We start from the raw sequence: 27,458 nt of genomic DNA on the forward strand, positions 1-27,458 counted from the left end.
TTTATCGTCAGTCGAAACAGTCTGTTTGCATTCTCCAATACAAACTGACAATCTAGTGATACAGTACATTAAAAATTCTCTGTAGTATTGACTGCCTGAAGCTGATGCTCCCTTGCTAAATGCAGTGCAGTTCAATTAACAGCTCTTCAATATACAATTTAATTTTTCTTTCATCTTGATCCACAGCTGAGCTTGAAATGAGGAATGCTGGAATAGATGTACTTTAAATATTGAAGCAAGTCTTTATAAATAAATCTATCAAACTTGTAATGATTTCTGTCATAACAGGACCAAACAGATGAACCTGAATGTCTGGGACTTTCAGGTTTGTGCATTGTTTTTCTCAAGCCTTACAGGGCTGTGAATTGCTGGTGCAGGGGAGGGCTCCAAAAACTCCCCCAAGGAGCAGAAGAGCTTTTCCCTTACTGCACCATTCTTAGGAAGTAGAGGAACAGTTTTCTGCTGCCGCTTTATGAAGCAAAGTGTCTCGCATCCAACTTATCACTAATGTCACCAGAACTGACTCTGGAAGTTTTAATTTCTCTCATTATTTAAAAAGGTAACCAGAGAAGTGCATGGCACCAGTTTCCATTGCCATATCTGCACTCAACTGGGAGACAACCAATTCTGGATTGAAAGGTAAATCTTTAATGCATAAATACTACCCTGGATACCTTTTTTCCACCTGCAGTGTGAATGTACATAGTACACTTCAAATTTTCTCTAGGTAGTCATGCCATTTCACAGGAAAATGTAAGGTTAATTTAACAAGGACAGAATGAAAAATTGCATTTCAAAGTTACTCTAAGTGGGACACTGCTGAAGGAAGCTATTAATATCTCTTACACTGTGCATGCTCAAGGAAACACTGTGAATCAGCTCATTTCTCATAGGTATACTACACAGCTTTCAAAATGGTAGGATTTACTACTGTTCATCAGAAAGGAACACACTCTACTTTAAGCTAGAGGCATTTTCTACTCTTTAAACATGTTCACAAAAACAAACTTGACAACACTTACTGCCTTAGGTAGTAGAGAAGCACTACTGACATGGAAGGCTACCAATCAGTATGAGATGAGTTACAAAGCAAGAGAGGCTTCACCGAGTGAACATAAGCAGCGTTAGAAGAACAGTAATCAGTTTCAGATGAATCCAGTCAAATTGCCTTTTCTCTACTTATAGATGAATGCATAGCGAAATACACAGGTTTACCTCATTTGTGTCCACGTTTATAATGGTATTAGCTGAAATGCTGAGATTTTATTAATTGTTATACTTCTTTCTTCTTCATGTATTTTTAATCATCTTATCTACATTATCACTCTGAATGCTGAAAAAAAATAATCTTTAGAACATTAACCGGTCTCATTATTGTCACCATTTCCTTTTTCCCTTTATTTCTAGTCCTACATTTAAAAAATGTATCTCAGCACTGTATTTTAAATTGTCACAGAAATAACATTCAGCATTTACAGTAATTAACTCATCATTACTTCGAATAACTACACTAATTGGTACGCTCTACAAACCTGCAACACAGCAGAACTAAAAATAAACATAACAAAGATATAATTTACAACTAATCTATACTTACAATTAAAGTTAGTTTCAAGATTTATTTCATTCTATTATTTTTTATTAGCTACAGCAGACAGTAAATGGGGTGTACCACGTTCTGCTTTGCAAACACCTAGATTATAAAACATAATTACACAAATTAATTAGAAAAGAGTACATACATTCATGTCTTTGTTTGTAACCATAACATGTTAAACATGACTACATTAATGAGCAGTTCCTAAAAATTATAAGATAGTATAACCAAGTAAAATTTTAAAGTTCCCTGACCACACAAGGCATAAATGTCACCCTGGCACAGAGAGGGTCATCACCACTTAAATTCTCCTGATGTCCTATTTTGAGGTTGCAGGCAGTATACAGGTCATTCTTCTACACAGCAAATTAGCAACTTTGTGAGAACTCTTCACACCCAATGTACCATGGCAGAATACAAGTCCAGACTCAAATTTTCCCTGAACTGGGTCCTGTAGTTTCTTTCCCACCTACTCTCAAGGGTTCTCAGATGTCCAAGAGCCTAAAGTCCCTTCAGTTCTGCCCACTGACTGGATGGATACTTACACTTTCACAAAGCTCAGTGCTTACAGGAACCTAATTATCCTAAGGATCTTTATCCTTTTTAAAAATTTGCTTCTTAACACTCTGTGGGACCAAAACTTATTAGACAATGAAGGGCAGATACAGTGACTGAGCATGCCTTGGTTCCCTGGGAAATCAGACTAAAGATGGCTCTCTAGAAAGCAAGGAAATTAACAAAGTCATTTGTACGTTTTCTTTCAAAACCAAACAAAAACAGTGTTTATTCATTTGCTGAGACCAGATCTGTACCTGCTGCACTTTCCTAGCAGCGTCTATTACTAAAATTATACTGCTATAGCATTTCAAGTATGCATAAAGCTTGCATCAGCAAGACGCATTTATTTCGGTTTTACCTTGGCAAAATAAGGGATATTAACCATAAGCTTTTTTTAGCTATTTAATTGCATCTTCATAAAGAGTGTCTACCAACACAACTAAGCTGGGTCAGATACGCTTCACCAGTCTACCAGGTTGTCAAGAACCTGTAGTGTAAAACTCACCCAAGATCTCCTTTGAAGGTGCCTAGCACGGTGTGTTTAGGACCCTTAAGTACAAATAGCTCTTTGTCATCACAACCAACAAATATTCAAAGCCTAAGAGACCTAAACATGTTTCAATTAAAACCCAAACTACAGTCAGGTCACAATATGTCCCTTGTAAGAATTAGGGAATGCCAAAAGACCAGAACTACCCTACAAATTAGACAGCTGTCATCTGTACATTAGTAAGGATTTAGAGGACCAGAAGGAGGCATCTACAAACTACAAGTGTAAGATAAAGACATCCTGATTTATTTTCTTACTCAACATTAAAATAACAACAGTTTTGATAAGCACACTTATGAAGATACAAAAGTATTTGGTTACATATTTTATGCTAATTTTTCCTTGATATGCTAGGATAGTTATTCAAGATTTATTTAGGTTCAAGGCTTGTTTTGTAAAAACAAACTAACAAAAACTACCCCAAACATTCCTTTTGTTACATTAATTTGATACTTCTATTTGATAAGCGACGTTTATTGTTGAAGTTAATGCTGTATTTCAGTGACCTCGAAATATGGGAAAGAACAAGTTTAGCACACTATTGCTTATTTTTATATACTGCGTAATAAGGCTGTTTCTGCAAAATGATGCACTGAGTGTCTTTACTGGGACCAAATTAATAGCGGTTTAGTGCAAAAATCAGAACATTTAGATTGTGTTTTCAACGTAATTTTTCATTATGAGCATCCCCTCATCAACAGAGTACTATTAAAGGAACAGAGTTGCTGTTTGGAAAACACAAAGAAAGCGTTTACCTGTTCACTGTAGGAGTACCTTTATATCTAATTCACTCTGGTTCAGAGTTCTCAAAAGGCAAGTCACAAGTAAAAACCAAAATAAATTTTTAACAGGACAAATTGCATTCAGAAGTAATGCATGCTTTCCCCTCTAGCACAATTGGGAAAGCACATATGTGAAGTGCTTCCTTCCAAGATATAAACAGAAAGGAGCAAAATAAAGATTTTTAAATTACTTTGCTTCATAATGAAAGGGTAGTTATATCTTGTGTGTACTCCCTCAACACAGCTCTAATAAATCTCAGTAACACAGTTCCAGATAAGGAAAAAAAAAAAAAAAAAGAAAAAAAAACAAAAGGAAAAAAAAAAAGAACTAAGCACAGGAGAGTACAATCACCTTCCCATGCTTGACATTAAATAACAAATTCTGGCAGATATTGGCAGATATCTCAACGCTTGCAAATTAAGTGTGGACAAATGGCTGCAGACATATAGCTTAAGTTCTGCCCCTTAAAAACAATCTTCATGCATACGGGTATTTAGGGTCTGATTCAAAACTCTTCAAGGCAACAGAAAATTAGTATTTTCAGTGGGCTTTGGAAACAGACCTTTTAATGAGTAAGAAGAATATACATTCTTTTGAATAGCAGCACATTGATATACCTTAGGTTTACAGCCTCTTACTAAATTAAGCATCATACATATTTTCAGCACAATGTTATCACATCTATCTACCCTAATGCCTTAACAGAGTTAAATAAGCAGATAATAAATCATCTTATTCATATGAAGATAAGAATGTCTGAGACACACCAAAGGTTTCAGTGATTGGTTTGTGAAATTACCTAAAGAACCATGACCACTTTGGACCCCACTTGGACCACTTTCTCCTTGGACACATGATAAACAATAGTTCTCATCACACATTTGAAAAATCTCCATTTTAGCAAGAATGCGGCGTAAATTCTCACAGCTAGCACTCAATATCACAAAGTGAGAAAAAAAGATAAAGTAACAGGCTATTAAACAGAAGTCCAGGGGATGAAGCAAAGTCCAGTGCTCTTCTGTCCCCAACTCACTGCCTCCAAAGATAATTATCAGGATAAAAGAGAACTAAAGGATGAGGAGAAATTAGAAAGGACAGTAAATTAAGCAAAAAATACGATGCTTTGGCTTCATAGTAATAAAAGATTTAGAAATATACTTGACAAGCAAACAAATCAGCAGTACCTTTTCAGCACTCTACTTAGCAAGTCTACTTTCTATACATTTTCTGTATTCCTGTTGAACTCCATCTATGCTTGTTTTATGTCATTTATGCTGCTCTGTAGTCATATAAGCCAGATAATTATCTTCAGTTTTATAAGCTATTGTGGATCATGAACCAAGTCAGTGCTTCTTTTGATGCCCTCACATTAGTCCCTTGTCACCGTAAAAAAATGTAAGTGATCCAGCAATGAGCATCTTTTTTTTTTTTCTTTTTTTTAAAGCATAACAATTATGCGGAGTCGTACTACACTGTGCTGGAGTTGCTATTTTCCTACTCTACTATATTCAGTGTTACAGTAGAACTGATACAGACCTTAATGTTTTTGTCTTTATCAGCAAGTATCCTTTAAACATTATCACACTGTCACAGCGCTGCAGATACATGCAGTACAGTTTAAGAAGTAGGAAGAAAATAATGTCTCTGCATTTTCTTCCCCATACTAAGCTCAACCAAGAAAATTTCCTCTACTTCAGAAGACTCATTTAACACATTGACAGACTGGTTACAAGCCTAAGAAAACAAATAAATCTCAAAGAACCAATCCTTCACGTTGCAGACTGTGTGACCCATCAAACCAAACTCTTTGGGATCTGAAAACATTAATAACTCCAAAAGCATGAATGCTGAGACATGTCTTGGGTTTAGTTTTAATTTCTGAGCAATTTTTAGAGTAAAGGCCCATTTCACAATCATAAGTGATACAGAAAACCAAGAAAAGAACACAACACATACTAGGTTAGCAACAAGTGTGCATTTCACTTAACGAATAAGACTACATTTTACTATGAAACAGTTTCTTCAAAGTGTTGATAGACCTACGACCACTCAATTATTGTCAGCTAACATACTGTTTACAACTCATACTAGCAGATACTCCATCCTGTTCACTTCTGATAATGAAATAAACTAATAAAGTTATTTTTTTACTGTGAAAAATCAATTACCTGGAAATCTATGAGATGTTGAACGTAAGCATTAGGTTTTTTGTTTACTTTTTATAAAATTAAAGCAAAGAACCAATCTGGGGACAAAAATGACCCACCGGATTTCACCATGACTTTCATAAAAAATTATCACAGTACATATTAAATCATTAGCGAGACACAATGCTGCCTGTTAGTTTTAAAATGCAGAGAATGAAACTCATTGCAGAAGCAAAAGAGGACCAATAATATAATTACAACACAGTGCCTGTGCAGTCTGAGTTAATGCCGTTATTTGACATTGCAAGGCTATGCCTTCTCCCACGAGCCCCGCCGGAGACAAGGTTCACTCTAATTGGTTCCAAAGCACAACCTACCAACAACAGCCTTCCTCCGGCCCAGGAATGGTAATTTCCCCACGACTGTAAATAGTGTTTGCAAACAATACAAACACGGTAATAAGAGGCTAGGTGGGTAATTAATGTGGTTACAAAGCAGCTTATTTGCATTTTTATTTAAAACTGCCTTCTTTAAAAAGCAGCTCAGATTTCTTTTTGCAAAAGGAGCCTTGGTTAAGGAATAGAGCAGTAATTACTCTCTTTAGGGGTTCTTTTATACATCCTTTAGGGAATTAGAATGAAAAGATAAGCAGAATTATAAAGGGAATCATGTAAAATATGAAATGCACTATAAACACTTAGTACTGTATTTACCATAAGCTAAGCTTGTCTTCTTCATTAATGGAATATATTACAAGCTTATATTACAATCAGATTAATTGTGAAGGTGGTTAAAAAAAAATTATATCCAGCCACTTTAATTCCCCATCTCCTCTCCTCTCGCAGAACTGACAACCAGAAATCCAGTGACAGCAGAACTCAGTTTATGTAAGAACGCATCTACCTGGACTATAATAAATAAGTTTTCAATGTCGACAACACTAAATAGTTTTAGAAAATAGATTCTGAGAAAAAAAGGTTCAGAAGAAGATCAAACCCAAGTTACACTAGTATATGTAAAGTATCAGTGGAAACCAAACTTCCCTGCACCCTATAAGCTAAACTCAACATACAAAGGCTACTTTTTTTTAAAGATAGGCATCTACAGACAGGTTTTTAATATTATTGAGCAAACGGTATTTCCTACTGCCATTTAATTGAAGACTAAGCATGAAGTGCCGTTTTAAAGGGGTTATTCTGGGGTTTGTTTCTGGTTGGGGGAGGGGTGTCTTAAAATTTTTTGTTAAAAAGCTCATACTGCATTTAAGTAATATTATTACAAAGCTTTAGGCATGGTAGGGATTTTCTGACTCACATTTCCAGATTAAGAACAGCAGTGCTGTGCTAAAGAAACAAATCACTAAAAAGATCACCTCAACATTTCTATGTAAAAATTCTGTTGACTGAAGGAAAAAATTAAGGAATGGTAAGATACTGTGACTTCTTTCAAAATTACATTTTAGATTTTTTTACATATATATATGTGCAGCAGACATTGGAAAGTGAACAGAATTATCAGAACAGAAGTAATTTAGTCAACTCAAAAGACAACTTTGTCTTTACTGGAGGAAATCATGGCAAATTCACTAACTATGTTAAAAACTTTGCAATCTCATAGCTAGAGAGCACTCTGTTGGTTTCTATCAGCTGTCTACAGCATTATGAATTCATACACTAGCACAAAATTCCAATCCAGCCTAGAAATCCAAAATTAAAGACAGAACGTAGGGTAAACCATACGTTCCCAGACCATTTATTCACCGCCTTATTCAAGCATATTTTTAGGAATAATGAATCTCTTGTACAAGGCACAAAACCAAAAGGAGATAAAGTGACCAAACCACTGCAAAAAATTCTTCTTTAATTGATTCCCCCCCCAAAAAAAAAAAAAAAATTAAGAACACTCTGGTTCTATTCCTCCACAGTTAATAAACTCTGGCCATTCTGAAGGAAAGAACATCTGCAGACTAAATAATAGTTGCCATCATGACAAAAAGTCTGTTCTTGCCAGGTCAGCAGGGTCTTGTGGAATTCAAATCTGTGACAGTCTGTGCCCCTGCAGGACTTTTTTTTTTTTTTTCTCTCCCCCCCCCCCCCGCCCCAAACAGTCTTCACGTGCTTCTTTCAGCAAGAAACCCTTTCTTTGGCATCTTGGCTCGTCCTAGGGATGGATGAAACAGGCAGTAACAACTGCAGAAGCTCTTTCATGATTTGATGTGGCTACAGTGAACTGCTTGATCAGAATAGCTTACAAACAGCAATGGACACTCTGCTCAAATGATATCACAGCCTTTTCGCTAGTATTGTCATAAAAGCGATCTTCACTTACCCATTCTTCTTAAGTACCATCATCTCTCCTAGCTATAAAGCTAATCTGTTACACCATTCTCCTTCACCAGCAACCAATTTTTCATTATTAGTACAAATCTTTCTGCTCGCCTTATCTATGTTTGTAAAGAAGTGCCAATTTATTTCAACATGCCTCATTATATGGGTTTTCCTCATACCCAGGAAAAAGAGGAAGGAAAACAAAGATTTCTGCCTTTTACAGAGTAGTTCCTTCATTCATATTACCAGACCTTTTTAAATGTTATTTCCTACACATGTAAAAATTCCACGGTGCTAAACCACTTCGAATTCCCTTCTACCTTACTACACGTTACTAAACTTTCTCCTGCATTTATTACCTATATTATCACCATTAAAAAGCATTCTCTAGTTAAAGACATGCCAACAACATAACCCCAAAACTTAACAACAAAATAAAAAAAACAACAGTACAAAATGTTTATGTCTATTTCCTTAATCCTCATTTATTAAATACACGAGTTCTGAAAACACTGGGTACTGATTTCTTTGCTTGCTACCACTACAATGGAAGTCAATGTGACTATACAGGTTAGCGAGCATAAAGTATCATGAAAAGTAAATCTCTGCAAAGTCAAGAATTGAAAAGCCTTGGGCAGGGACCTAAGCTATTTTTACCATGCATTTTTCCTGTAAATTGTCACATGCATACAAAGAATTAATGTTAATGATCTTTGCTTTATGTAACCAAAATTGTGTCTTTCACTGAGTGCAGTATAGCAAAAAAAAAAAAAAACAAACATGACTCAACATACCTGTAGTCCTTTTCAAGTAGATAAAAGCTAAAATATAGCCACATTTTTAGGAAGTATTTTCCTTTTTATCCGCTTTCACATTTAGCATTCACTTTATTTTGAATCCCAGCTATGAACTGAACCAGAATAAAAATATTTTCTAGAGAACCATATTGAGAAATAAAACGTACATCAAATTAATTAAACATTTTTAATTTATTGCTATTTATTGGAAATATAAGCCATATGAGGTCCTAAATGCTTGGAAAATGCCCACCAAATCCTTTAAAGCCTCCTGCACTCACTCACACTGTCTGGCTTTATATTTCATAAATGTAATTACTTTAAAATGTCAATGTATTTATCTTGATAATAAAACTCTACCTTTAGTACAGTAACCATGCAGAGCTAACTACAGATGAAGATGTAGGCATGAAACAGTTCAGCTGTAGCCAGTACATCAACTCTCTAACTAAATGATATCAGTATTCAGAAGGATGCCCAACCCTGAAAGTTAGGGGCTTAACACATCTGCTGTATAATTCAGACTCTGTTTTACAGTGGTTTCATTACTAACCATAAAAACTGTAACAGTGGAACTGTATAAACAAACTGAACAGTGTTTTTACTGTAAAACATCAATGTAATATAAATATTTGCCTTTCCCTTTTCTCAGCATCTGTAATGAGAGCAAATTCATGCCATATGTTTATAGTGTACAAAAAAATAGATCTCAACAATTCATCCATGTAAATGTTGGTTAAATTGTTTAATGTTTTTAACTTTGGGGCAGGGCAGAGGGGGGGTTAAGCACAAATTTCCTTGCAAATCATTAAAAAGCCTCTTGGCTTTTGTCAGTGGCTACATTCACTGATTCACAACTGTTTTTAAAGATGAATCTGGCAGAAGAACTTGAAGATCACAGATTTCTCACTGATAACAAGATCAATAGCTCTGATACCTTGAGACATGTCCATGTGGACAGTTACCATCCCAATATACAAGCCTGCAAACTGGAAGAAACTGCTGCCTCGGAACATGTCAGAAGACTTCAAAATGCAAAAGCAACTGCTTTCCAACTTCTTATATTAACAGAGTGTATTAGAAGACTATTACATTTAGTTTTTCTTAACGCTGCGTATGCATGCTGCTACTGCTGAAAAACTATGTCTACCATTATTTAACAATTCACTGTCCATCTGTATTTGGAAAATAACTTCGCAGTGCACATCACTCTCTTAAGGTGTCTCAGCTGAGCAGATTACTCACAGGAATTTACTGAATTTTTTAACATTATGGCCAAAGTCTGGTCATACTCCCATACTGGTCTCAATCAGTTTTTACTAGCACCAGTACTGGCTTATACTACCAATTCTCCACTAGTAACATAAGGTGGAATTCCACTGCAATTACAGTTAATTAAAAGATTCGTTCACTTCAGAAAGATCGGGATCACACCCTCAAAAAGAAGAAAAAGAATTATACTCAGCAGTGGCAATAATGCTTTATTTTGAGTGCCTATGGCTGCAACTGAGACAAGCTGACTGAGAATTTTTTTTTTATTGCATTACCAGTTAGCTTCAAGATACTGCCTCTTCCTGCAAGGCCTCTTCCCCATAGCGAAGTTTGGGTAACTCCTTTTATCTTGATTCTTCAGCACGGTCGCTATTCAGAGCACTGGAAGATGAAATATGTCTATACGTTGCAGGCTTTTCTAACTGTATATTACACTCTGATGGCATGTAAGCCAATCATACATAGTTTCAGAATATCATGCTTTAAAACAATGCAATTATTATAAAATAACAACACAATATTGGAAATAATATTTTCACAGATATGCATGTGCTTTACCAGCATGATATTCTGAAATACTTTCTATTTTTAAGAGATTACTTTTTAACAGCTTTTATTTAGCACCACTTTGAAACTCTTTAATTCTGTACTAACAGACTGTGGCTTCATTCAGTATTTACTACATCTCCAAAGCCAACTTTTACACATTCTTCAGTTTTCTCCATAAATGAAAATCTGCCACTAATCATGATGAGTTGTCCTCCCTGAATTATTCACATAAGTTAATTCCAAGAACAATTTATTGTGCTGGTTCTAATGTAGTCTTACATAGTCTTGGTATGTAAATCCTGTATTAATAATCTGACCGATTTACAGAAAAAGCTCACAAAATTGACATCCAATAGATAGAAAAGGAAATTTTTATCTTCTGTATCAAGATTAGCATCCATTAGTATCAAGAAACTAAGACAGAAGAATATTTTACAGAGCTGTGCTGTATTCCACACACGTACACAAAAAGTCGTAAACCAAGGACACCAGTGGAGACGAAACACTACGTGGGAAATCAGTCCCCCTCCCTTGAGAAGGAAACACACATAGTCGACGCATGAAAACTGTTGCCCATGTTCTGTGTAAACGTGCCCAGTTTGCTTCTCATCTCTCTGCACTTTACAAGATTACAGTTGGAATACAAAGACTCACTTATCAGGTTTTAATTTCATTCAGTTACTTAACCAGCAAGAATATAAATCACTCCTTAGGTGGAGAATACGTTGGGGGAAAGGAATACAGCAAGGAGTCATGTTTATTTTCTTCATTTTCTTCATAGCCATTCTCTCTTCTCTTGTCACATCTCTATACCTTGTAAGTTTCTACATATAAAGCAAACCCAAATTTTCTTCTTACAGTTTAATCTAATCTTTGATGTAGCTGTAGGCTTAACACTGAGGAATAATTACAAAAGAAACATTATACTTTTTATGAAATATTAAACTTACGATTTATCTTTTAATATTTACTTCAAAGACTATTTGACAGGAATAAATGAGAGCTTCTTGGCAAGAAAAGCTGTGATTTATGAAATATTTTATTCATTCATATTCTTAAGTATTTTCTTGAGAATACCGCTAACATCTGGAGCTATGCAGCCTTATCCAAACATTCTGCTCATACTCAATTAGAAAATTATATCAATAATAATGTAAAATAAATTACCTAGCTTCTCTTCCTGGAGCATAGATTTCAGTGTTCGTCAGAGCAACTATGTGTACAAACAGCACTGTAGTGTTTTTCATTAAGCCTTAAAGTCAATTAAGCTACGAATTGGAACAATCATTCCTCCTTTGCAAAGTATTGATATTTTTTCTTGGCTGCTTTCAGGCCTTTTCACTGCTCAAGGAGAGATTTATGTTTGACAATTTCTTTCTGATTAAAATGAATCATAACGCTAGAATTCTAATTTCCTCTTTTCCGAGCAAGAAATTATCAAACATTTTTAAATTGATATTGAATGTCATCGTGCATGAACAACATTCTTTTTTGAGATATCAAATGTGAAGCTATGCTGATCTCTCTTTTTATCTGCTTCTTTTGCATACTTTCTCTTCCTTTCTATGTATGTATATAAAGTATTAGATTGTATGAATATAATCAACTATACCTCTATAAAAATTGTATTTGACAGACTAGCTAGACCAGTCACATTAAAACTTGTCACAATGCTTTCCATAAGGCAATTACCCTCTATTTGCAATATTAGCAAAAATCTGCTGTAGTTTAGAAAGAAAATAACTGGAATAATGCAGGTTGCAAACAAATGTCAGTTTTCTAAAGTAATTAGCAAGTTTGCACAGGTAATCCCTACTCAAATGGCTCAAACTCTCTATAAAACAGCTCTTCAGACATAAATTGTTAAAAACAAGTTTTCTAGATTTGTCTCCAACAGCCAATTAAGGTCAGTTTGAATTTTTTTAAATGTAATGACAGCTAATCTGAAAATTCTTCTTTTCTCCCATTATTCTTCCTGTTTTCTCCAAATCTTAACAATTGGATTTTCCCAGGCCATTAGCTGTCCCATTTTCTCTTTATAAACTTGATTTTTGGCTTTCACTGAAAGTAGATTGAAACTGGGATTTTGCCTTGGAATTTATTTAGAAGTACAACAGGCCCAAAGAAGAGCTGCCTTTGTGCAGACACTCAGTTTATGGCATTCCAGAAAAGGATATCACAAACAGACTCCCTAAGGGAACATGCTGGATGGTTTTCCTAAAAACTGTTACATATGCTGTACTTTATTTTCAAATGCTGCAGTAGGTTTGATTTTGGAATTTTTTGTTTTGTTGTGGTTTGGTGGTGGTTGGGTTTGGGGTTTTTTTTTTCCAAGAATTACATTTTTTTCCAAATATATTTCAGGCTTTAGTTAATACAGAGCATCAATTAGATAATTGTATCAAAACTTGAAATAACAACAGTTGTTTCTTTATAAATTTTTAATTATTTTGTCCTCTTGCAAAATAAGCAGAACTCTCTTTTGCATCAGACAACAAAAAGAATGAACAAGGAAATATTCTTTGTCTGACATTTAAACCCTGAGTACTAAAGCATACTGTCCCACAGAAAAGCCAGCATAGGATACACTTTGCTTTTGGTAATATACATATTATAGAAATACCAATTTTATTACCAACACGGTACACTAATGACATGTAAACACACTAGAATTCAATATGGCAAAGACTTTTTTCTTTATGAAAGCATAGTTCATGCAAATTAGAAGAAAATGGGGTTTGGACATTCAGTTGAAGAGTAGGAACATATTTACCAAATTTCCACCCCTCAAAATATCGGAGGAAGACAGTATTTATAGTGCAGCTCAGAGACTTAACCTCAAAAATTTACAAGAAAACAAGTAGGTAGCACTGTTGTTGCCAAAAATACTACCTGAGTAACATGAACATGAGGCTTTGTAAGGCTGCATCCTGAACAGCTGTATTTTTTTTTAAATTGGTTCCAAATTGAAAAGTAAACCAATTTCTTTTCAATAATTTTGCTTTCCCTAGGAACAAAGGAGACAAAATACTGTGGATGCTTTGAAGTTCTTTATAACAGGATAGTTGCAGCTACATATTGAGAATTCATCTGAACCATATGCAGAGGTTGTTTGACACTTTTCTTAAACTCTCATTTTAGGAAAGAATTTTCAATTAACAACTTCCTGCTCTGTAGTTACACCTATAAGCTAAAAATTAATATTTTACATCAATATTTTAATATTAGTATCAATCATTCAAATTAAATCTTTGTCTCTTTGTTTTCAGTAACTGACTTTGGAGCAGGTTTTTGTGTTTGTTTTCCTCAAGATTGCTTACAATTTGATGTAAATTTTAAGCATCTTGTAATTCATCAACTAATTCTCTCCTGGTTACACACTCCAAGTAATTAAAGTTCAGTAATAACTTATTCTTTCTGCTCCAGCACCTGCATTTCATTTGTTTATTTTCCCAGAGTCATAAATCTGAGGGACTGTCAAAGTGCCATAATATTAGTGCAATAATCAAAGTTAATTAGTCCCTCTCAATAAACAACAACAAAGCCATTACAAAGATGCATTGAAGGTTTTCCAGCTACCCAGTTTACAGATGAGATTCTTTTCTGAACAATTAGAATTTGAAAACTGTTAGTAAATAAATGTAGTGTTTCTGAAGTAATTTGACCTTCAGCGATCTTCATTCAATTAACAATTCATTAACTTTTGGTGAGATAATATAGGTACTAAGACAAGTACTCCTGAACTCCCATTGCCTTCAACGTGCTCAGAGATATGCTGAGATTAAGGGGGCAATGGGATATTTTTAAAGTTACTCAGTACTGCCTTATTTTAGTTACATAAAAAACATATGTATAGCCATATTTAGCGGGACTGGGACTACTAAGTTCAAAAGACAGAACATCACCAAATCCAGTTCTATTGAAAGAGAACGGAAAGATGAACTTTAAGTAACACACGCTACGCTTGCCCCTGTTGGAATTCTCTTGGAATCCCATGCTGTTGAAATAAAAACAAAAAGAGAACTTTAATGTGAAGTATTGAAGGGGAAAGGAAGATATTTTTCCTTCTCAATCCTTTACTGCAAATCATTAATTTCATACGGGCAAGAGAAAAAGGCCTAAATCCAAAGACTGTTGTTTCTGGAAGGAAGTTACGGTTACAAAAATTAGCAATATTATAAGCATCACTTATTTGAAAACACTTACTTGTAAATAAGCACTGTTTGTTTTGCACTAATAAATATTATAATTATCTGTAGACTACTTATGTGTAAATATTAATACTACTGAGTGCTCTCCCATATCATCCGGGAGCAGTTGAAATATTTTCAGACCTTGGGAAAGAAAGCTAAAACACTCATCGCTAATTTTAGCAGGAAAGAAATAAAATTCTGAGAATCTGATCCTGCGGTTTATTATTCAAGTAAAGTGTATAGGACTGTGTCAACAGATTATCTCCTGGAAGTCAGCAGTCATAGCAAGCTCAGACAAAAGTAGCCTGCAATCCTTACTAGCAAGTAAATGATTGTGGGAGGAATAAATTAAGAATACTGAATAAATTTTAATAAGGGCCTCAGAAGATCCAAAAAAAGCAAAAAAAAAAGGGAACGGGGGGGGGGAAGTTAGGCGTCAAAGAGAAACAAGGGAATAGACAGTACTGAAGAGCTTGTATTTGCATGACAAAATGGAAGAAAAATGAAAGAAAGAGGGAAGAAACAGGAAGGGAAAAAAAAAACATTGAGACAGACCACCTGGCAGCAGTTCTGTTGGGCCTGACAGACTAGGAAAGAAAAGGAGGGAAACATTTTTTGTTTTGAAAAGTGTAAAAATGATCCTCTGAAATCTCTCATAGTATAAAAACTATGGGTAAAATAGTGGCTGTCTCTAATATCCAAGCGTGTACATTCTCCTTCAGTTAGTTACAAACTTTGGTTCTGGAAATGTCCTGTCCTATGAACTATGAAACATGCCTCAGTGGTTCTTTCAAACATTTTCACCCTTACAAAGCATCTGTATGTACCATGGATAACAGCATGTCAAGCCTTGCAGTCCAGTACGATCATATGAAATGAAAAAACTCTATCACTCATATGCCAGTGACTGAACAGGATATTACAAAATAAGACAAATGCCTTCTTCCTTAGATTCTTGCATGGCAATGTAATATCTATTTAACTGCTTGTACTGCACAAAAGACTGCATGTCTTGAAAAACATAGCTTAGTGTTGGACACTATATACATTCACTTACCCATTCCACAAGAATGCGTTGTACAGCGTCATTGCCTCTTGACGTATTTCTGCAGGCCAGGATAACATATGCCCCATGTAGTGCAAGAGACTTTGCAGTTTCAAAACCTATGATAAAATATTTTCCTAGTCAGAAATAGATCTCAGTAACAAAAGAGAGCTATAAAGTACCTGAAAAGGTGAGTCACGCACTTAAGTACACTAACACTACCTGCAGTCCGACTACCTGTTTGATAGTCACCGGGACACAGCTTTTAAGAGCACTTATGAAAAAAGGTAGACACCTCAATTTGAGCAGGTCTTTGGGACAATAATTTTATCAGTTTTGTGCAAAATAGACTTGGGCTCTTCAAAAAGCTGACACAATTTCTCTGCCTCAATGTCTTCAGGTGTTAAAAGAGCAGGATTATACTTACTCCTTGTTTGACTGTGAAGAATGAGCCATACAGCGAGACTGCAGAACTATTATGCCTGGCGACATCACACTAAAAGTGACAGAGTATTCTAAAACAGAGCTCTCGGCTCTTTAGATGCACAATTAGCCTTTGTTTCAGCAATCTGAGGACCACCTGTGGCAGGGGGATCATCCAATGGGATGTGTGAGGGAGTAAGAATAAAAACCACATAGAGACAACTACTCCTTTTTCCAATCCGAACACCACCCCATCTGTAGAACACTGCTGCACAATACCAGGGATCAGAGAACTATCCAAGTGTAAAACCATTCCCAGGAGGGGGCTGTCAAGCTCATTCTTAGAAAACAAGATTCTATCGAAGGAGATCTGTAATCTATATGTGTGGGTTTTTTATCCACGCGCTTCAAAATCTTTGCTAAAGTTTTCCTTAAGTCATCTGTGCAAAATCAACTCACTTTCTGTCCCATCATCAACTGATATATGGAGAACAATTTTTCACAATTGTTCTCATTATGAATAATCAATCAAATACCATGCAGCTTCAATATATTGGTTATAGTATCATGGGGCTAAAAGGGTCACTGGATGTACCAGATGATACAGAGAAAAAATAATCCATGAAAAATTCGCTCGTTTGCATTACTCACTGATATGACTTAATCTGCAAGCACATTCCTTCTAAATTTGAAATAAGTGGACAGACAGTTCACACTTTGCTGCAATTGAAGTGCAGCATGAATCTATATCCCAGGTTTTTTTCTTTCATCCATAAAATAAAGTTTCACAGTGAATTTCTAAATGACTGTACACAACCTTTTTTGCAATACTGTTAATCATTTCTTCCGCATTCTGAATTTGGGCACTCCTTTCTAAAAGGAGACTTCAGATTTCAGATTAATTCCAGTTTGTTAATTTGGGACTGTACTGCAATTTAATGAGATCAGTCCAAATTATGAAACTGTCCACCAAGAGCTGCAATTCTTTCCACCTTGACATCATCTGCAAGCTTTGGAAGTGTACTCTGTTTCAGTGTTCAATCCATTAATAGAAAGCTGCATAGAAGTTGGTCCAAGATAAACTTCATTTAATTGGAAAAAATCTGTGAGAATTTACACCAGGAGATGATGAGCTCTTGGGAGTGCAGAATGCCCATAAAGCGCAGAGAACTGAGCCAGAAACTGCGTTGCTATCAGGGTGAGCTGCTACTTATTTGTGATGTATTCAATACTATCACTGGGTGCCTATCGCCATGGAGAACTGTGACAACGACAGTAACTTCCACCTACCTGAAAAAGGCGTAATGTACCTTAATAAGTTCCAATTAGACAAGCTTAAACTAGAAAATGAAGAATCAAACTGAAATGCCCAGCAATTTGAGTACATGAAGAAGTCACAGAGAAGAGGTATTTGTTTTAGCTTTATGATATTTAAAGCACGTTCACATTTTCCTTTTTAAAATTGTTTACCAAAAAGCCTATTAAGATGGGCTGTCTCACTTCCAAAACACCCTGGAGCAACAAAATTCAGTTACAGCACAAGACATAACTTACATTATAGAAACAACAGACACAAAGATGAATTTATAACATTTTCTGCAATTACATACTTAAGGTATTTAAGTCCAAGCAGTTTTCTTGTATCTCTTTTAAAGCCATTCATTGTACCAAGCAACTTTAATTACCTGGGTAATTCATTGCATGCACATGAATTCAGCTACAGCATATGCAAAGATTTCCCCTGTTCCTAATTCCACTTCAAGCGTATTTAACTAGAATTTGTCATGTAACTAATGTAAGACATGTTGTACCAGAGTACTATTAGCCAGCTGTATGCTTCTTGTTTTGCAGCAAACACACACTTATTTCGACCCGCTTACCATATTATTAAAAACTAGTTGGAATGCCTGGGAATACAGTTTTTCTACTGTTATACAAAGATCTAGAGCTGACAGCCAGTTTAATTAGCTAAACGTGATGACATTTTGCTAACTCTACCCATGTCACTCTGCGCAAAACAATAAATTCCATGCCAATCTCTGTTACGGTTAATAACTTGATTCTCATTATAAACTAAACTGAGAAAGATTAAAATTTAACCATGTGAGTTACATCTTGCAAATTTAGTTAATTTTTATACCACCTTGATTTTTCTGTGCAAACTTGGAGATCAGTGTTAAACAATCCTCTTCAGGACATACTCACTCTTTTCTGGGCTACCAAAGGATGATTCTTCACCCTTAGGCAAACAAGTTCTGGATCTTTCCATGAAATTATGTGCTTAAAAGAACTCTTTTCAGAGGATTTTTAAGCAGCAGTCCATCCTTCCATTCAAAATACTGCCCACGGTCAAGCGCTGATGTGTCTCCCCATCAGACGTATTTTAAACTAACTCATTCATGAACACTTTTGCACTGTATTTAGGACAGCCAGATTTAGGCAAAAGGAGAAAAACATATCCAGGTACCCCAAATCACACAGAGGTTCCACTTCAACTACTGAATTACTGACTGTAGGTAGGCATTGTATATAACTATTACTACTTGACCTTCCTACCCCTTTACGTGGAGCATAATTCATAAGGCATCTTTTCAGACCATCTACCCGATGAAATACATCAAGAAGAGATAACACAATGTCTTCTTCATAGAGCACACTGGGGTTTAAGTATGATCTACCTACCAACTTGCTCACTCTCGAGAATGCAGTATTTTTATATATGTCCTTAAAATAAAGCTTCATAGACCTGAAAATCCTCATTAGGTAGTACAATTAAGTACCTTTACAGTTTAAGAAACAACGATGCAGGAGCTTAGAAGAATGCAACTTCTAACTGAAACACCTGAAGGAGGAGTTTGGAAGCACCTCAGTATTCAAGTCCTTTTACTGCTTTAGCTCTTTGTTTCTTCTGCAAAAATTAATGCTTCTTTCCTCCCACAGTGTCACATAGCTTAAACAGATTGGGAAAAGCTTCTAGCAGGGTAGAAAACTTTTTTTAACAGATTCACTGTATTAACTTCTTTGCCAACAACATTTGTTCTTCAGCAAAATGTAGCCATGTTTTCAATATACAGTAAATTTTAAAACCTCAGCCTAACACAGGGATTGAGTATTTAAAGTAAAAAAACTATTTAAACTCTATAAAGAAAAACCTTGCCTATCTTTAAAAACTACATTGAATCAAAATTCACATTGAATGTGGTTTCATACACCAAAGTTAAAGCACAAACATCATAAACACCCAAACAACAATAAAACCTTAAAATAAACACTACCACCACAGTGGGGTTAAATAGAGAAACCTAAATAGCTATGTTAAGGACATGCATAATTAAGGAACCAGAGCAACTCTCTGAATTTCAAAAGAAGTTTTAATGAAATCTTTGGTTCACTTAGTCTGAGACTGCAGCCACCAATGTGCTCCCTTAAGGTGACACAGCCCTTTCACAATGAAGAAACATTAACAGCAATGATACTATTTTCTTTTCCAGGAAACAAATCATATCCTCCAGTGGTGAATCTTCCCTGTACTATAGTGCTAGGGTATTGCAGCTGCAGAGCTATTTAAGCCAGGTAAAACAGATAGCACAGCCTACTGCCAACAAGAACTATTGCCATGTACATTCTGCCTAGCTGCAATGGCTGGCAAAGGGCGTACGTGGCTGAAGAAAACTGTGCCCAGCCTCAGCGTATTATTGTTCTGTGCTTCAGTTTTCAGATTTCAAAGTAAGCAGGCTCAAAAAAAGCTGCAAAACTTGAGTATCTTCTTATAGAAAATCACATTACATACTAGCGGTTTTTTTGCAGTAGGAACAACTACATTAGAAAAACAGCATAGGACAACATACTTGAGCATCAAGGACGGCCAATTACAAAGAATAAGATAGATACTTCCCCCAAATGTGACAGAAGAACATGCTTAAATAATGTACACTTTGGAAGAGCAGTGAGTGTATTTAAATACTCTATACAATACAATGTTGAGCAAGTGTTTACAAAACTAAAATAAATTTCAAGTGATTGCCCTAGAAATCTCAAGACGCAAGACTGTCCTGAGACCGAGTACTCTTGCTCTAGCTGAATGAGCTCCAATCTGACACTCATAAATGAAAATCCTTTTTAAGACATACATAAGGATAAACATTATGGCACAGCTCTCTACATCAGCAGCTAACCTAAAGGACTGGTAGCAGAACTAACAAGTACATGGGATTTGCTATAGACATTTAAAACTCTTCAGCCCTTTACTTACAGCATGCTTTTCATAAAGACTCAGAAATTAGCACTCAATTTCATTCTTCACCTTCCATGACAATTGTTCAATTCAATACTCATTCTTGTCTATCTGCAGTCAACTACTATCACTGAATTTTGGGCCAGACTTTCAGCTAATGGTCTCAATTAACAAGCAGTTAGCATCGATCAGTTAATGCCAACATTGTGTCAACATACACCAGATGAGTATATGGCTCTGTCAAACGGTGCAACCTCCTCTGTAAAATAGAGAAAGAGATTCACTGAGTGGAAAAGTAGTTCAGTGATTTCTTGTTTAAATAAAGAACACAGCATGGAGTCCATTTATCATTGGGGGACATTTTGTAAAGAATTTGCATCATGCATTTATATGTTTTAAAACATTCCTTTATTTCAAATATAAGAAAGTTTGAATACACAAGAAGAAATTCAAAAACATTTCAGACAATAGCAAGTTTTCTTCAGCTTCTCCACCTTCTTCCAAACCTCTCCAGGATACCTTGGATCTGTCATTTATAACACATTTGAAATGCAGTGATACTATCTTTCTTTGCAACAGCTTAGTCCTCAATGTAAAAGCCCACAGGGTTCACTCACATTTGGTTTCTTCAAAATCATTTCTTCCTTTCTCTCCAACAATAGAACAACTTTGGAGGCCCTGAGATTCTAAAACATCTTCACATGTGCTTGAGTAGTGATTTAAAGCTGTCATGAGTCCAGCCTTCCTTGAGCCCTATGTCACAGGCAGTTTGAATGTAAACTAAAAGGGAGCCCAGAAGAAAACCTTCTTCCCTTCCACTACAGTAAACATAGCAACATCATCAAGTAAGTGAACAAAAGTGTTCTGTGGAATTAGGAAGTGAAAAGTATTAGCCTGCTTGTGTTACATATTTCTGGCCTTTCATACACTGATGGATTACTTATGCACTGTAGAACAGCAGAAACCAACTCGAATTTTATAAGCACAAACTTATTATATCACTAAAAGTGCTTATTACTTTCACAGCTGTTTTCAGGTTTTTCATCTTCCCCACTGAAATGTTCTCAAACTTTCATGTTGTTTTCTGAATTGCAGCAAACATCTATTGGGTCCTTATAAACAGACAGATGTCCCATCTGCAGAGTGAAATCAGTGAATTTTCAGAATAGGTCTGGCTGGTTTTGGAAATACAAATATTTTCTTTAAACATAAAATGGGTAAGAGACTTGTACAAAATCATTCTTTGATAAACTAGTAACTGGAAGAGCAATTTCTTTTCCATATATAGTATTATGATATTGCAAGTAAAAATCCAACTTCCAATGAATAGGAAGGTTTTTATTTGTACAGTTTGGTGGTTCTTGGGAATGATCAATAATTTTATATAATCTCCATAAAGTGAAAGCAACAGCTTTTGAAATTAATTCTGCAATCCAGAAAATATGAAACTTTAATTAAAACAATATTGGCACTAAACATAGATGAAAAAATACTTTCTGGCCTCTTTCACTCAAGGGCAGTATAGCCACTAATTCAGGAGTTCGCATTTAAACTCTGATAGTGTACAAAACATACAAGTTAAGAGAACTCCTTCCTCCAGGCAGAAGCAATACAAAGGAGAACGTACAAAGAAGGATGCTATTTTCTTGGGTTTTTGGTCTCCTTGCTGTGAGTTCTTTCCAGAAAAAAATAACTTCTCAGACACTTCCTCTTGAACTAAGCATAGGCCAATATGTATGTAGCACTTCAATTTTACTTTGGTTTAAGATCTTTGGGAGAAGAAAATTATTCTCACTGTTTGGCCACTGTGTTTCTACAATACAAGTCCAATACCTTACCTAGAAAACCCATTGCATGCACAGAACCAGCAGACTCTTGGCAGTTTTAAGCCATCAAACAGAGGCCAGTATGTATGCCTCTTTTTAAACCCTTAACATTCTGATAAGGCACAACAATTTTTAATCAATCATCAGAAATTTCACCTGCAACATCTGATCATCATCCAAATCATACTTGAATTTTTTTTAATGCAGAAGTAATAAAAGTATCAAAAAATATTTTTCCAGGTAGAAGATGTTACTCCCTTCAAACACTCTTTGCTTTGAAAACAAAACTGTGCATTCTTCCCAGATCAAGGATAAATTTGAGTTTTAGCTAAAAAGGAAGAAAATAAGAAAAACCTTAAGAGCAGAACTCTGACAAAATATACAATACTAATTTTTTTTTTAATGCAACATGTAATCTATATGAAATGCAATTTAAGTCCAGTTTTACTACAGAGGAGAGTTGTGAAAAGGTTAAACACTCAAGAACTTGCAACAAATCATCTCTATAATCCAAAATAGACTCTCATCCCAACTGCTGCATCTCAGCAAACAGAATAGGTGTTTTTTGATTTTTGGGATCCAAGACAACTACATATAAATGTAAGAGACTTGTCTCCTAGTCATCACTAGATTTATTTCAACTTGGAAGACCTAAACACCAGTGACAGTGAACCATATCTTCTTACTCAACACTCCCTCAGAAAAGGAGTAAAGCAGATTCAAACGTGCTAAAGATAAAGTGATGAAGAATGCGGAGTTACATAAGCTCCTTTTCAGGTTGAAATACTTTAACAATGATGTGTGATTTAGGGAAGAATCTTCTGCAACTAAGATTGTCATTGCCTGTGCTGGTGGTTTAACGGTACAACATCCAACAGATCTTTCACATGGAGCGATGGCAGCCACATGCAAAACATCACTTCACGGACAAACTCGTACTTTGCAGAGCCCAAAAAGTACCATGCATTCTGTATCAGGATTGCTTGGCCACAATCACTCTGCTTCAATAAGAGTATTCAGGATAAAATCTTATACATGCATTATTCAAGTTGCTCCAAATGCAAGTTTTCAAACAAATAAAGCACCAAGATATTTTTAAGAGACTAAATTTAAAATGCACAATTCACATCAAATACTAATGCTGCCCTTGTTTCTGTGTGTTTGCAGGCACATGGTAATGACACATACTGATATTTTTCATTCAAAAGTTTGATGTTATATGAAAGATACATCCTGCCTCTCCCTTTGCATGTAAATTGGACAAATGTGTTTTTCTTGGAGCCATGAACCACAGAAAAAGCCAACCAAAACGAAACAGGATGACTAATGCATTGGTTCTGTTTTCCATCTAACCAACTTAAAAATATGCACTCATTACACATTACACTTCTTTGCAATATACTGTTCTGGGAAAGGCAAAGTTATTCTTAACAGTAAGTGCATTGCCATTGTCACTGACAAAACTCAAGGTATTTTGTTTCATCCGAAGGGATCACAATACTAAACAAATACAAAAAAAACATCCTTAAATTGACGGGATTATAAAGTTCTGTGACTTGCTATTCCTGTAAAAAATTTAAAATGCATCATTTGAGGCAAAGAAAGCTAACTCATAACTGAAGATGCTGCAAGCAAACAAAAATATAGAACAGTGACTATGTCAGGCACATACATTACAAATATGCTGCACCTAAGAGCCAAAAAATTGCAGTCAGATCTGGTATCTACTCTAGTTGTACTGTTCAAAGACCCTCACCAACTCACTTTAAAATGCCATTAAGCAGGACATGAACAAAGCTTGGACTTCAGTCCTTTCAGCTCTGTTAAGTAAGACCTAACACTGACAATCACCTCAGCTATCCAAAGGCACAGTCTAGCAGCAGATTCAAACCCACATTTCCTATCCTTTATGTTGTAGAGGTGCTACTATCCAATATAAATATTGCAGTAACAGCCAAGGGTTCCAGTCTGGAATGAACCCTAGTGTGAGATGCAGCATATTAAATACAGAGCCAACCTACCTGTCGGGTCCCATGATAAGACCTTGTTTTAGTTGTGTAAAGGCAATTCCCACCAACCATTAAATGTCCGCCCCTAAAATACAAGGAGATGACTACCCTGAAAAACTGTGGTTTTGAAGTAAGTTAGATATTCTTAAAGAAGCTTAATTAAAACATAGGGGGAGACAGAACCAAAACTGAAATTTAATACTAAACTGCACAGATCATCCCAATCAAGATTTTTTTTTCAGTTGCTAGGTCATGTAAATACAACAGGTCCTGTTAGGTGCCTGAATAGTTGAACAGTAGCCAGGGATTAGAGTGAAGGGAAGAGAAGGAGAATCGGAGTGAAATCCCAGTTTCATCTTTCATATCTACTCCTTGCATTAGATGTACATCAGCAACCAAAAATCCCAGTCAAGGAGGATTCAGACATGCACCTTTCATTTCAACTAATCCCAAAGCTCTGTTTAAATAATATACACTCCTTTTAGAGGGGAAAAGAAAGTCTCAGCTTCATGTTTCATCTCACCTTTCATCTATTAAATGACAGCATCATGCTCCTACCAAATCCCAAACAAATTTTTCCTGAATATTTTTTAAAGTCTATTGTATCAGTCCAATGGACATTATCAAAGTGGCATTTTACCAATACTAAAATAATTTGCAGAAATTAACACAACTAGTCATATCTTAGCATCACATCTGCAACTGAAGATTAATCTGAACTTTTTATTCTCAGTGTTTCTTCAAGCATAGAATAAATCCATGTTTTCTTTTGATTGTCTTTAAAAATGACATTGTGGCTTCTAGTAAGGAAGTCAGCCAGTTTTCCCAACACAAATCAATTATTGTATTTAAAAAAATAAATCAGAATTTAGCATTTGGCTTTATAATTTAATGTTTAAGGAGAATTTATTAGAGAGTTTATTTCTCTGTGCGCACATATTTTTCCCCTTGTAACAGATAACGTATCACAGGGGAAGATAGGCATCTGAATATGCAGCAACTCGGCACACAACTTCACATTTTCTAGACAAAAATAACCTTTCCACCTAAAAGTCCATCTACATGTATTATTACCAAGTCAAACAAAAAGTTATATACATTTTAAAAGAAACCCGAGCTAGCAACTTTGTCTCAAAATGAGCAGAACTCATTTTAGTGTGACTCATATTCCTATTTTTAGTTAAAAACCTAAATTACTGTATCCAGAATTACATATGCTTATATTCATAAGGGATAAAAAATATTTTGTTAGACTACAGTTATGTAAATACACTACTTCTATTTTTATTGCAAAATAAACACTTCCAAAATAAATACTTAACTGAAATCTAGAGTAGCAGAAAACAATAAATCTGCCTGCAATGTAAGTCAACATCAAACCAGCATCTCAAATCTAGATCAGATCCAAGAAGTCAAATTTGACGTGACATTTAGGGCACACTATTTCCCAGTAAGCAATCATTCCTGAACGGTTAGTCACTATGGGTTAAGCGACCAGGTTTTTTGTTTATTTGTTTAAATAAAGCCAGTCTATTGGCCTTCAAGTACCATTACTTGAATAGATTAAGGAAATAACAACATTTTTGTGCATGCTACTGTAGCTTCATCGCTATTTTATAGCAAAGTTGAGGCAAGCTAAAGAGAAACAGTGGCAACAAAACTTACAACAGTCACACCCAGAAAAAATAATCTTTAAGGATTTACCTAACATCAGTGGCAAGTATCAAAGGCCAACGATAAAGAGACTCCAGTTTCTATCTAATCCACACACCCTTGGAAGGCTTTGTGTTCTGGGAAAGTGCCAGCATTAAGAGTATTCATAACTGGCTTTATAAAAAGTCTGATCAGATATCCAGCATCAACTAGGTTTTGAAAGCTGTTTTGAGGGGCATATATATTTTTTCAACTCGTCCCCAAAACTTTGGGGCTTTCCCGCCCCCTTATTGCTACTATTTTTAACACACGTTCTTAGACAAGCTTACTCAAGTGACCAGAAAAAAGCCCAGAGAATTTAAAATTTATCTTTGACTGCCTCTCTTGTGCTTTTAAGGAAAAAAAAAAAAAAAATCAGATATTTTTAAAAAAAGTTCCAAGTTCAGAGAAATGGGGTTGGCAAACTCTCCTTCTCTAAAGCTGCTCTTTGCATCAGCAGTAGCTTCAGGCAACACAACAGCTTTTCCCACCAAAGAAAAAAATGGAGAAAAAAGCCAGAAGTTGTCTAGTTTCTTTTCAAGTATACTTCTGTTCTTCTGTAAGCCAACATTATCATAGGTTTCTGTACTGCTGAGCTGAGCCCTAATTAAACATAACAAAAAAAAAAAAAATCAGTTGCATGTTTTGAGTCTCCTTTTGGCAAGTACAACAGTGCAATGTTAATAAAAGAAGTAAATTTAATAAAGAGGAATACTTCATCCAAGGCAGAATAATTAAAAGACATACTGTGCTGTCAGCTGAAGTGCTAGATCCTCCAAGCTTTAATCCGTAAGTTATTTCATGAGAAATACTCAGTGTTATGTAAAGATACCGAGAAAATACTACAACATAAATCAGACCAAATTTCTTCTTAAAACAAACTTGATATTTATTTCAGTTACACAAACAGTGAAAGATGTTAAAATTAGTATACTAGACATTTTACAGATAAATACTAAAACAAGGTTCTGTCCTAAACAGCTCACAATTTAGGTTACAAAAAAAGATGTCTTAGAGAATCAAACATACACAGCTAGGTCCTGTTCTAAAGAGTTCACAGTTTGTGTCATGGGGGAAAGGAAGAGATGTGCAGACCAAAAATTTAAACAATACTACTTGATTTCTGGCAGTCACTACCCACCTCTGTCTTTGGGCAACATGAGATAAGACAATTTGTTTAGTTAAGCAGCAGCAGAAGATTTTAATACAAGAGTCATTTCAGAATCCTGTAAAAAAGAACTGAGTACAGGGAAGATGCAGTTCATTGTTCTTTCTAGTGCAAGCAAAAAAACCCAGCAGATAAGAGACAGCTAGCAAAGGGCAAGATAACAAGACATGGAGGTTTGGGAATTTATACAGTCCTGGGTTACCTCCTTAAATTCTAGTTTTTCTGGATTAGATGGTATTCAGGATGGGCACCAACCTCCCAAGGTTCAAAACTGGCAAACCTTTTGGG

At 35.5% G+C, this 27,458-nt stretch overlaps 1 protein-coding gene across 11 annotated transcripts in view; it reads right to left on the minus strand.

The window, feature by feature from the left end:
- Positions 1-27,458, minus strand: part of WWOX (WW domain containing oxidoreductase) — a 548,624-nt gene that overhangs the window by 501,853 nt on the left and 19,313 nt on the right. For all 11 annotated transcript variants that reach the window (XM_030024237.2, XM_030024229.2, XM_030024235.2 and 8 more), the window contains exon 5: positions 15,831-15,937. In XM_030024237.2, coding sequence (XP_029880097.1) covers positions 15,831-15,937 — 107 coding nt within the window. The remainder of the gene's footprint in view (positions 1-15,830; positions 15,938-27,458) is intronic.

This window comes from Aquila chrysaetos, chromosome 9 (assembly GCF_900496995.4).
Source record: "Aquila chrysaetos chrysaetos chromosome 9, bAquChr1.4, whole genome shotgun sequence".
NCBI classification, from domain to species: Eukaryota; Metazoa; Chordata; class Aves; order Accipitriformes; family Accipitridae; genus Aquila; species Aquila chrysaetos.